Source organism: Mobula hypostoma, chromosome 9, assembly GCF_963921235.1.
Source record: "Mobula hypostoma chromosome 9, sMobHyp1.1, whole genome shotgun sequence".
Classification (NCBI taxonomy): Eukaryota; Metazoa; Chordata; class Chondrichthyes; order Myliobatiformes; family Myliobatidae; genus Mobula; species Mobula hypostoma.
The window spans coordinates 134,960,327-134,973,725 of NC_086105.1; the positions used below are offsets into that span (position 1 = coordinate 134,960,327).

The window sequence follows — 13,399 nt, forward strand, 5'->3', positions numbered from 1 at the left end:
GATTGTCGAAGTAATAATAATGAATCAGTAGATTTTGGCATAGTTCTGAAGGACTTGAAAATTGCAAATGTCACTTCAAGAAGGGAGAGAAGAAGGGAAATTACAGGCCAGTTAGTCTGACCTAAGTGGTTTGGAAGAGAGTCGATTGTTAAGGATGTGGTTTCAGGGTACAGGTGTCCCCCGCTTTTTGAACGTTCGCTTTACGAAACCTCGCAGTTACAAAAGACCTACATTAGTTACCTGTTTTTGCTAACAGGAGATGTTTTCACTGTTATGAAAAAAGGCAGCACAGCGTGTGCCCCAAGCTGCCAGGCTCTTCCCCCGGATCTGCATTCTAGCTGGCATTGCTTAAGCACGTGCCTGTGAGCATCTGCGCATTATGTCGATTTATTTTGCGCATCCGTCAGCAAGATGAGTTCTAAGGTATCGGAAAAGCCTAAAAGAGCTCATAAGGGTGTTACACAGCGTAAAACTAAACATAATTAAGCGTTTCGATCGTGGTGAACGAAGTAAGGACAAAGTGAGTTTGGCTTGTGGAAGTTGAGGAAGATGATGTTGAAGGGGTTTTGGCATCCCACGACCAAGAACTGATAAATGAAGAGCTGATGCAATTGGAAGAGGAAAGGATAACAATCGAAACCGAATGCAGTAGCGAACGGACCGAAAGTGAAGTTGTCTAGGAACTGAGTGTGCAGCAACTGCGTGAGATTTTTGCTGCAATTGACAGCAATGATTGCAGAAAAGTACGACTTTAATTTTGAAAGGCTGCATAGCTTTAGGGTATATTTGCAGGATGGTTTGAGTGCTTACAAAGAACTGTATGATAGAAAAATGCGTGAAGCTAAGCAGTCAAGCATACTGTCGTTTTTTAAGCCTTCCACATCAGCCACAGCAGAGAGCGAACCTCGACCTTCGACATCGAGGCAGGCAGATATAGAAGATGACCTGCCTCCCTGATGGAAACAGACAACGATGAGATTACATCCCATTGTCCCACCAACCCAACCTCCGGGCCACAGACCGATACATTACCACGAAGCGTGCAGTGGTAGCCGGGACGCACCCAGCACATCTTTAAGAAAAAATGCCGAAATAAACAAGCTAATAAATTAGCTTGTTTATTTCGGCTTTTTTGCTTAAAGATGTGCTGGGTGCATCCCGGCCACAGCTGCACCCCTGCATGTGTTATTTGGTATGATTTGGCAGCTTCATAGCTTAAAGGTTACTGGAGCGAGTGTTTCTGCCAAGAGCGCTTGCGTGAGATTTTCGCTACGGTGGACAGTGCGGCAATGATTGTAGGAAAGTATTTCTACTTGATATGGTCTGTGTATTTATCATATCATTCCGGCTTTTACTATATGTTACTGTTATTTTAGGTTTTATGTGTTATTTGACATGATTTAGTAGGTTATCTTTTGGGTCTGCGAACGCTCACAAATTTTTCCCATATAAATAAATAGTAATTGCTTCTTCACTTTACGACATTCCGGCTTACAAACTGTTACATAGGAACGCTCTACCTTCGGGTGGCGGGGGAACCCTGTACTTGGATGCACATGATAAAATAGGCTGAAGTTAACATGGTTTCCTTAAGGGAACAAATCCATTGGAACTCTTTGAAGAAATAACAAGCAGGATTGACAGAGGAGAATTGGTGGATGTAGTGTACTTGAATTTTCAGAAGACTTTTGACAAGGTGCTGCACATGAGGCTGCTTAAGCTGCAGGCCCATGGTATTGCAGGAAAGATACTATCACGGTTACAGCATTGGTGGCTTGGCAGGAGACAGTAGTAATAAAGAGAGACTTTTCTCGTTGGCAGCTGATGACTTTTGGTGTTCCACAGGGGTTTGTATTGCGACCACTTTTTACATTATACAGTTACATCAGAAGTTTACATGCACCTTAGCCAAATACATTTAAATTCAGTTTTTCACAATTCCTGACATTTAATCCTAGGAAACATTCCCTGTCTTAGGTCAGTTAGGATCACTACTTTATTTTAAGAATGTGAAATGTCAGAATAATAATAGAATGATTTATTTCAGCTTTCATTTCTTTCATCACTTTCCCAGTGGGTCAGAAGTTTACATACACTGTTAGTATTTGGTATCATTGCCTTTAAATTGTTTAACTTGGGTCAAATGTTTTGGGTAGCCTTCCACAAGCATAGTAAGTTGCTGAAATTTTGTTCTATTCCTCCAGACAGAACTGGTGTAACTGAGTCAGGTTTGTAGCCCTCCTTGCTCACACGCGCTTTTTCAGTTCTGCCCTCAAATTTTCTATCTAGGATTAAATGTCAGGAATTGTGAAAAACTGAGTTTTAAATGTATTTGGCTAAGGTGTATGTAAACCTCTGACTTCAACTGTATGTCAGTGATTTAGATGAAGTAATTAATAACTTTGTGGTTAAGTTTGCAGATGATATGAAGATGGGTGGAGGGACAGGTAGTGTTGAGAAAGTAGAGAGGCTACAGGATTTAGACTGGTTAGGAGACTTGGCATAGAAGTGGCAGATTGGAATACAATGTCGGGAAGCGTATGGTCATGCACTTTGGTATAAGAAATAAAGGTATTTTTTAAATGGAGAGAAAATCAGACTTGGGTTTAATATCTCCGGCATATGTTGTGAAATTTGTTAACTTCATGGCAGCAGTGTTGTGCAATACATTATAAATATAGAAAAAACTGAATTACAGTAAGTATATATGTATATTAGATGAGTTAAAATTAATGCAAAAACAGAAATAATTTTTTGTAAAAAGTAGTGAGGTAGTGTTCATGGGTTCAATATCCATTCAGAAATCCAATGGCATAGCGGAAGAGCTGTGCAGTATTGTTTTCCATAATCTAGTTTACTGCACAGCTGCAGTAAGCTTGTCAAATCGTAATTTGCTTAGCAGAAATCAATGATTTTGTCTAATATGGTTAATATTTTCCAAGTGTCCTGTTGTCTCCTCTACAAAGAGGTGTTTGTACCTACTTCATTGCTGATGTTAAGATAACTGGTCTGTTTCCTGTTTGTAAATAATGAATTTACATTTGTCACTTGCTAATCTTCAGGAATGATATTGTAATCATTATAATTCTAGAAAAAGATAACCAATGGATCACAATTTCTATGGTATCTCCTTTAGTAAGTTAGATTAAAAGTTGTCAGGCCCTAAGTGTTTGTTGGCTCTGCTTACTGGTTTCCAGTAGTATTTTAATAAACTAGTTTGTTGCCATCATTAGATTGTTGATTTCCTAATATTTCTGGAGAATTATTTGTCTCTTTGCTAAAGGCAGACCTGAAGCATTAATTGCTCTATCTGCATAATAAATTCTTGTATTACTTTTAACATATTTATTGAGATTTTGTAGTCATTTTTCATGTTTCCTATAAGTTTACTTTTCTACTTCTTTGTTCATCAATTGCTCTCTGAAATTTCAATCTTTAGTTTTTTAAATTTACTCGTGTTCTCAATCATAATTACATCCTTCACTTTGGTTAGCTGTGGTTGGCTTAGTAAAATAGAGGGCTTGTATAAACCTAGTAATTTCTAAGGTAGGGACATGTTTGGTACAACTGTGGGCCGAAGGGCCTGTATTGTGCTGTAGGTTTTCTATGTTCTAATATATACCATGGACATTTTGCAGTTGCCTTTCACGTGACAATTCTTATTAAAAGTTCAAACTTAAATAATCCTTCATCAATTTGAGTCTTAGAAAGCACTCCTAGATTCGGCACAAGAATTATTCACTAATTGGTTCACTCAATCTATTCTCATAAGGCATGCTCCCCAAACCAGGCAACATCCTCGTAAATCTCCTCTGCACCCTTTTTATGGTTTCCACATCTTTCCTGTAGTGAGGCGACCAGAATTGAGCACAGTACTCCAAGTGGGGTCTGACCAGGGTCCTATATAGCTGCAACATTACCTCTTGGCTGTTAAACTCAATCCCACGATTGATGAAGGCCAATGCACCATATGGACTTAGACCCCCAAGATCTCTCTGATCCTCCACACTGCCAAGAGTCTTACCATTAATGCTATATTCTGCCAGCATATTTGACCTCCAAGAATGAACCACCTCATACTTATCTGGGTTGAACTCCATCTGCCACTTCTCAGCCCAGTTTTGCATCCTATCAATGTCCAGTTGTAACCTCTGACAACCCTCCACACTATCCACAACACCCCCAACCTTTGTGTCATCAGCATACTGACCCATCCCTCCAGTTCCTCATCCAGGTCATTTATTTAAACAGGGATTGCGCATTCAAGGCGGCACAGAATATTTAAGAATTTGACTCTTCAGGTTTGCATATGTGACAATTCATAATGGAGCATAATGTCATGGATTTTGTTATTTTATATATTTTATAATCTTCAACCTTGTTATTTTCATTTTGCTTTCTTGTTTTCAGGACATTGCACTAGACCATGCCCTGCCCCACCACTTTCTTGTGGAAGGAATTGATCAATATAGAGTACTAGTCAGTTTATCCAGATGTGCATCACGGTCCTCTGGAATAAGCAATTTGATTTTTGGTCGCTGCAGTGTAATAGACTAAACAAATGTGCTTTCTCAGAATTGCACTGCTAAATTTCAGAGGAACTGTTTTACTGCTTTTAGTATGCAAAGGTTAAACAAAGGAAAACCCTATGGACATCTACAGTGGAAATTGTCTTCAGTTCAGTGTCTAATTCAAAACTGCAAGTCTGATCCATACTGATTGTATTAACTTTTTGTAGTTAAATACCGTTGATTTCCTAGTGCAGCTATGTGGGTTTGGGAGGGGAGTGTGTGGTGAGAAAAAAATGGTTATGTACAGCAAAGTAGCCAGAGAGCTTCAGGTGAAATCTTGGAATGAATAGTACAATGGATTCTGGTTAATTGGGCACATTGGGATCAGTGCATTTTGACCCAACTAAGTGGCTGTCTCAATTAGCTGAAATTGCATAGAAATAGTTAAAAAGGTATTTCTTTTTAAAACTCAAACTGATAATTGTGTACTTAAATGAAATACAGGACAAAATAGTACAACTGCAGTACTATCGATTGAATATCAATTTCTTCTGAGAACCAAATTTCTTCTCCCCCCATTCCCTACTCTGACCTTTACTACTTTTCACCTAGTTTCAGATACCCCCGAATCACCACACCAACCTTCTGCCACTGATTTGGTGGCGCCATTAGCAGAATTGTCTGTTGGCACAGTCTTTAAAGGAAGCAAGTTGTTCCCCTGTTGTTCTGAATTTATTTTTAAAATCTCTGCTACTTAGCCCCAGTCATGTCTTCATTGAATAAAGGAAGTGCTTCTCATGTTATCTATCCAAGGTGGAAGTTCTGGGGGGGGAAACAATGACAGTGGTGCGTCTTTGAAAAGCATCTACGACTTCTATAACATTGGCTCTTCCACAGTTTATGATATAAAGAAACAAAGGGAAATGTTGCTCCAGTTCTTTGCTGACAGTGAATCAGAAAGAAATAGATGTGCATAAGGAAAACAGTGAGAGATAGAAGGGTGATTAAGTGGGTTAAAGGTGTTTATTTAATCCTAACCTAACCACCTGTGATTCGGCAAAATTACAAATCCGGCACTGCACAGATCCTAATCATTCTGGATCTGTGGTAGTCAACCTGTACTGTTAATTCCTAATACTCATCAACAAAGGAATTCATCTGCAGATAATGGACTACCTTCATACTATGCCTTCGATGATTGTCAATACTTTCAAATTGTAAATACTTTCAAGTTCTTCCTAGTTTCCAATGAAGTAGTGATGTAGTTTCATTTTCACTCCTGGCTGTTTCTTGCATCTCTTAGCCCAAATACCTGAAGCCACAGTAAACAGTTCTGAAGTGTCTTGCTGCTTATTTCTCGCCAAATATCGGTGTTGAAAAAACACTTCTATTTGAACACAAACACACACAACTGATGCTCTTTAAAAGCTATTCTTCTCAAAGCACTCTGTGTTAATGGCCACACAAATGCACACATCAGAAACTGTTCGGCAACAGCTTCCTACTCCAATTATGTAGCATAGTGTCCCAAATAAATGAATGGACACTCTTGATTACTTGTTCTTTAAGAGTTGTCCCAAATAAGTGGCGTCCCTGATTAACTTATGGCCCAATTAACCAGAATCTACTGCTTTTGTTGTAATCCTTCTCTCCTCCTCTGCCTTCTGATATTCTCTTCATTCAAGGAATATAAGCTCCTTTCCACAAATATATATTCATGGGGAAAAACAGTTGCACTTGTAATATGTCATATTTTAAAAGAAACATGCCACTACCACTCATTCATAAATCCATGCAAACTGACTCAGTGTTGGTTCTTTGCAAATGTTTCAATAAAGTTGGTCACGAGTCATAATTTTGTGACCAATTTATTATTATTGTATGGAATGTAAACATTGCTCTTTTTAACTGAAGGTCTATACTTTTGTGCAAGTTTGGTTTGTAAGTGAACTTTGTTAGTATTAAGATATTCTCAATAGAAGCTGTTACTTCTAATAAAGGCGCCTTTCCTCAAGCTACAAATCTATAGCTCAACAGTCAAAATCAATGTAACTGGTGCTTAGTTACAATGGAGAAGCAAATATCTGTGCATTTAAATGACAAATTTGTATCTTACAGTTGAAAATTATTTTGTACTATAATTGTTATTTATCACTCTGCTACGGTGGAAAAAGAAGTATGATTTGTTTTGTCTTGGATGCATCGACTCGGATTTGTGCTAACACTTGAAAACTGCAGGATTAAGTACCAATCAATAAGGCCACCATTTTAAAATGCAATTCTTGGTTTTAACAGATACCAGTTGGCGCTCGGAAGCTACATTTCATTATACTGTGGAACGGTTTAGTAGGCTTAGTGAGTCAGTGTTGAGTGCTCCTTGTTTTGTGCGAAATTTGCCATGGAAAATTATGGTAATGCCTCGCTTCCATCCTGATCGGCCTCATCAGAAGAGTGTTGGATTTTTCCTACAATGCAATGCTGAGTCTGATTCTACGTAAGTAAAATTTAAAAGTTCTATATGTAAGTGGTATATCCAACTCATTTTTCTACCCTGAGATAAAGTAAACATATGAAGTACAGAGCTGCTGAAACTAATAAAGATTTAATGTATGAAAATGAATTAATTAGCTACTTAAAAGGGGCTGTGATGGGTGACTGACAAAACACATTTTATAGTCCCATACAAAGTTAGATAGGCTTTTATGAATTTAGATTGCTTGGATAGAATGTATCAAGATCTTAAGTGATTTAATTTGAATTGCGTCATCTTCTGAAAGTGAGTGCTGAAGGTTCAAAATGAAAGATTACTGGCAGAGAGTCACCTGAAGTCCTTAGAGGTTTTTAGTCATGTCTCGAGCTTATCTGAATGTTGGGATAGGATTATTTTTGGAAGGTTGCAGTTGCTGACTAAATTCTAATTGGATTATAAACTAAGTACTTCATATATCTCATAAGCAACTTTTAATCTGGTGGCTTGCTAGAGAAGTTAGCAAGCTTCATAATCTAGGAATTTCTAGCTCAGAAGGCATATTCCTTTGTCCAATAATGTGCATATCCTGTATTTATAAATCTGAATTTGTATTTTGCTATGCAACTGGATTACAGGCAAAACATTGTTTTAATTCTTAGATTTAGTTGTGCTTAGTTTTGTGAAAAAAAAACATTTACTTGTGTTCATTTCTATAGGTCATGGTCTTGTCATGCGCAAGCTGTGTTGAAGATTATTAACCACAAAGATGAAGAGAAGACCTTTAGTCGAAGGATTAGTCATCTTTTCTTTCACAAAGAAAATGACTGGGGTTTCTCTAATTTTATGACATGGAGTGTAAGTGCTGAAAATTTTACTTAGACTGACTTCTGATTTGTAATCAATCAGACTGCAAATATGGAATGATGGTCTTCATTTCTCAATTTCAAAACTACCGGAGAGTGAGAGGAAATGCAGGGATGTGGCTAAGCATTTAAAATGTAAAAAAAAATTCTACACTGGAACAAGGCATGTTGTCATCAACCCACCATATGGAATTTTTTGAATGTTGTCAAATGATCTTAAATTTGCTGCTAATCAAACTCATTTGGCAAGCTTCCTATCTAATCCAGGTTGTCCATGTTTCCAGGTGCCTGTCATGGTCTTGCTGGAGTGAGGTCTTTGATCCTTTACAACTGAGCCATCTGCAACCTGATTCATTTCCTGCTACTGTTATGCCAAGCAGCTAAAAAGGACTTGTCAAGAGATTGAATAATTGGATTCAGTGCATGTGGCGACTCAAGTGGTCAAATAGCCGAAACATCCATTTTGTCAATCCAGCAAGATCGAAACATGGACAATCCTGGATTGCAAAGGAGGCTTGTCAAATGAATTACAGACCAGCATCAAATTTAAGATCCCTTGACAATATTCAAGAAAAAAAAATCACCATTGACCTAATTTTGTGGTTAATGGCAAAGCAACACTGTTTGCTGCCGACCTCAAGTTTCTTAAAACGATCACTCCTCATTTGTTGCTGTCACGCGCCAGCTTTTGAGGATCTCTGGTGTCCAGCAGTAGTGATGCAATCAAGCAGGTTCAGCGACCAATTATTTAGAAGAATTCTCAGAGCAAATCAAGAAATAAAGTGCAGTTTTTAATCAACTCTTCAAACGTTTTACAGAGCTGAAATAAAGATTGGAACATGCATACAAGATTAAGGTAGAAATTGAAATATCATAAACTGATTTTTTCAATTTTAAACAGCTGTGGAATTTTGGAATTTGAGGGAATGATGATGCAAACATGGTGTTCTAGTACCAACGTTTGTTGAGTAGTAGTTGAAGTTTAGTGTGCCATTTAAAATCTTGCACTTCAAAGATGTTATGCTGAACTGCTTGAAGTATTCATGGTAATGAATCACTGATTTCTACACATTTTGCTTATGGAGGCTGTACATGTTACTCCCACTGTAATGGTGGACACTGGAAAGCCTCATGGTTACTTGCCATGAATTCTGGACTATTGTTAATCTCCAGTACTTGATGAATGGCATCATGAATTGGTTCAAGCACAGCTCCAAATTGGAAGAGGTGCTGTCAAACTCCACTTTGAGTTATAGATGTTCATTCTTTTGAAGTGCACATCACCTTTATTAGCATATGAAAGAGCTCCAAGATTTAGATTTTAATGCTATTTATCCCTCAATTAATTTGTAGAGACTGGTTCTGTTCAGTGCTTCTTCCTCAATTTTGCAACCTTCCTGTATATTTGCTGTACTACAGAAAGTTTAGGGAGCTGCAGGTCTCCTTAATTTCTTTCATCTGGCTACTCTTTTATTTGTATCTTAAAATGAAACTTAAGTGCAGAGTTATTGTGATTAATATTTCTGTTCAAGTTCACTGTGAACTGACTGTACATACAGCCAAACAAAAGAACACTTCTCTGGACCACGGTGCACAAAACATACACCTCACACAGCACATCAGCATATTGCCACAAATAAGTTATTAAAATAGAATTCAAAGTGCATGCAGTATGCAGCACAGGTAAGCAATAAACAGTGAAACAACTCACTGTCCTAGTGATGAGACTTGGTGGTGGCAGGGCATTCATTAGTCTTATAGCCCGAGGGAGGAAGCTGTTACCCAGTCTGGCTGTCCTAATCATGATGCTCCTGCACCTCCTTCCTGACAGTAGTGGTTCAGAATGATTGTGGGATGGGTGGTAGGGATCCTCAGCAATGTTTTGGGCACATAGGTCTTTAATCTACGATGATCTGTTACATTCTGATTCCAGCTGGGTTTTAAATTTCTTCACATTTTTAAAATTATTATTGTTTTAGGAATTGATTATTCACTTGCATTATTTTTTGGTCTTTGATGCAAATAAAGAATTAGAATCAAATCTACTTGATTCTTAACTTAAAATTTAAGTGATTTTGGAAATAATTTCCTGTCATTTCCAATTTGCCTGTGAAATCTTACAGCTGTATTTTAATCAGACTTAAGTTTCAGTCCTTTCTGAGGTCATGGTGTTGCTGTGATATTGTTTGCATTGTTGATATTTGTCTGGGATCGTAGTCTCTGAGTTAAAAATCATTGAATTTGAAGAATATATCTGTTGATTTTCAAGAAAGGGCATTCTACATCATTGGGTAATTTGCTACATTGTCTTACTGATCAAAATTCAAAGCACAGGGTTCACTTATTATCAAAGTTTGTATACCATATACAATATTGTGATTCATCTTGCAGGCAGTCACAAAACAAAGAAGCAAAAATCATTCACAAAAATCTCCACACCACAAAGACAATCATAGATCCTAGGTGTTTTTTTAAAAAAAACAGATCATGCAAACAATTTAATATATTTTTTTAAAAAGGCAGCAAAACAATCCACAAAACATGAACTACAGAGTTCCTGAAAGTCTGCAGCCATAGAGCTAGTTCAGCACTGTAACTGAACCAGGAGTAAGATGGCTGCAGGCTACAACCTCGGAGCCAGTTTCAATGCTGAGGTGAGTAAAGCCTCATGGAGTAGTGAGTTGAACACTGGTTCATCCTCCACCCTCAGCCTGCACGCCTTAATCTTTTAAATCTGGTTTTGTGCTTAAATCAGCCAAAATAGTGATTCATTATCTGTTCTCAGGCCCGGGCCCTGACCCTTCAGTCCAGCCTGAAGTCCGCTCCAACAATGGCCACCGCGGCCATACTTGCATTCTTGACATTACAGTTCGTGAATATTTTAGGAAACCACAAAAATGCCAGGTTGTACAGGTGGTTCAAAAGCACACCTCCCAGTGGGAACTTGTAGTAGTTGTGGCCCTGAAAAGGTATATTTAGTGGAATTGGTAGGTTGGTTAAGCTGTCTGCAAAGCATTGCTGTGTCTAGCCAGCACCATATTTGCTATGCTAGTGCACTCATGAATTCTGGTCTCATCATTTAGGCTGAAAGTTTGTTTACTGATAAAAATCACTTTTTCCAGTAAGCAATGGAATGAAATTTCTAATTGAATAGCTCGTTAAAAGCCTATTTAAAATCTCTTTAGGAAGCAACTGATGCTGAAAAAGGTTACATAGAAGATGACAAGGTTACATTTGAAGTCTTTGTTCAGGCTGATGCACCACATGGTGTAGCGTAAGTATTAGAATTATCATATCTTGGGTGTCTTGGAAGCTGATTAAAGGAGAGACATTTACATGAATAGTTAATAGTTAAGTACATTGGTAATACACAAAGAAACATTAAATCCTGATTTGTCACCTTGCTGATAAAACTTAGAATGTAAAATGGGAAAACTTGCTTAACAATGCTGTTGAGCCTTCTAGGAAGCATGAAATCTTAAATTGGAAGCTGCTGAATTTTTGCAAAATGTACAAATTAATGTATTGTTTTTCAGGTGGGATTCTAAGAAGCACACAGGCTATGTAGGATTGAAGAACCAAGGAGCAACTTGTTACATGAATAGTTTATTGCAAACATTGTTCTTCACAAATCAACTGCGGAAGGTAATGTGGATGTCATTCCACAGATAAATTGGCAGATGAATGGTACTGCAGTCATTTTTTTCTGTACTTGTGATCCAAACTCAAAAATTTAAGCTTGCAAGCTAAATACCCAGGCAGTTCCCTTAGTATGATTGTGCTGCCACCACAGGTCCTGTGATAGATCATAATTTCTGCATCTTCTGACCAATCAGTTATAGAAACTGCAACAATATGTTATGTAAGGGTAGGATCTGGCTTGGCGCTACTCAAAGATGAAGTTCCAGTATCCATGCTGAAGAGGTCTACATCAGGTGGTGCATATGCCCTAACCTTCACAGTTGCCTCGTGAAAGTTGTCTTTTCACCGTGTACCATGAGGCTGATTTGCTTTGTCACTTTTCTCCTTGTGCTTTTTGGGTACAGTCGAAATAATACTTTCTTTGGATTATTCCCAGTGATATACAGAATACTGTATATAAAAATAAAAGCACAGGCTGGAAATCTGAAATCTAAAGAAAGTAAAAAATGCTCAGCAGGTTAGGCATCATCTGAGAAAAGAGAAATAGTTAATGTTCTAGGTGCAAGATCCTTCAGAAGAAAACGGTTACCTTTGCAAGGAAGTAGGGATCGAGGTATAAAGTAAAGGGAATATCTCTGTGAAGCCAAGTAAGTTAATATGGCAGTTGAGTTGTGGCAGGCGACGTGAAGCTCGGGGTCACTGCTGAGGACTAACTGATTGCATTCATGATTAGGATCTTGTGTTGGTGGTCACCGAAATGGCCACTGTTGCTTTGTTTATGTTTTAATTTTTTATTTTTTATTTTTATCTCTTGGCTACAAATTATGCAACAATTGTGGTATTTTGCAGTGCTACATCATTTGATTCAAATTTCACTTGTGTGCCAGTTTAATGCACTAATTTTGAAAGTGCTCATTCCAATTAAATTATAAATTGCTGTGATAATTTTTGTTCACCATTTTGTGATTTTTTTTCCAATAATTTACTGTCTTGTCATAGGCTGTCTATATGATGCCAACGGAAGGGGATGATTCATCCAAAAGTGTTCCTTTAGCATTGCAGAGGGTATTCTATGAGCTGCAACACAGTGATAAACCTGTTGGAACTAAGAAACTGACGAAGTCTTTTGGGTAAGGAGGAATGTGTACTGCCATGGGAGAAAATTACGTTACCTGTTTTGCCTTTGTAATGGGTTCCAGCTGCATTTTAGTATTTTACTGTGTGCCATATATTTTATGTTTTGATAGTTCTTCCCCAATGCTTGAACAATTAGATTGTAGATGATGTAATAATTAATACATCATTGTAAATAACAGCTAAATTTTAAAATGCAGCTTGGTGTATATTATGCTTTGTGAAAGCAACTGGGTGAAGGCTTGTTTGAATCTCTTGCATCCATCCGACTGTAGATATAACCATTTGGAAGTGTCTGTTTTGTAAGTAGAGTTAATTCCATAATCACAGTTTGTTGTCCATATCACATTACATTCTGTAACATTGAATGTTTTGTGGTGACCAACAATTTGAATCGGGCTTTGGGGGGAAAATTTGTGCATATCTGAAGTTGTAGTTCACCTTAAAGAACGTTACCATTTATGAACTGTAATAATTTAATGTACTAAATATTTTTCATGCAGCTGGGAAACACTAGACAGTTTTATGCAACATGACGTCCAGGAACTCTGCAGGGTGGTAAGTTTTTTTTTCCCTATATATAAATTCATTGCTTGCAGTTATTACATTTAATTATCTTAATCCTGTAGCGTTTAATTCAATAATGTGTCTTGGGAACTTACAGATGTACACAAGTTGTTGTAGAATTGAGTATTTTTAAACTGTTCTTATTCACTGAACATTTGAAACATGCAGGCTTACACAAATTGAAGTCTCATGCTTCTTCTGCTGATCCAATG

The 13,399-nt window shown here is 37.6% G+C and overlaps 1 protein-coding gene across 6 annotated transcripts in view; it reads left to right on the forward strand.

Moving 5' to 3' along the window:
* The window catches only part of usp7 (ubiquitin specific peptidase 7 (herpes virus-associated)), a 77,225-nt gene that overhangs the window by 28,364 nt on the left and 35,462 nt on the right, over positions 1-13,399 (forward strand). For all 6 annotated transcript variants that reach the window (XM_063059222.1, XM_063059221.1, XM_063059224.1 and 3 more), the window contains 6 exons: positions 6,807-7,005; positions 7,698-7,836; positions 11,030-11,118; positions 11,381-11,489; positions 12,486-12,616; positions 13,124-13,178. In XM_063059222.1, coding sequence (XP_062915292.1) covers positions 6,807-7,005; positions 7,698-7,836; positions 11,030-11,118; positions 11,381-11,489; positions 12,486-12,616; positions 13,124-13,178 — 722 coding nt within the window. The remainder of the gene's footprint in view (positions 1-6,806; positions 7,006-7,697; positions 7,837-11,029; positions 11,119-11,380; positions 11,490-12,485; positions 12,617-13,123; positions 13,179-13,399) is intronic.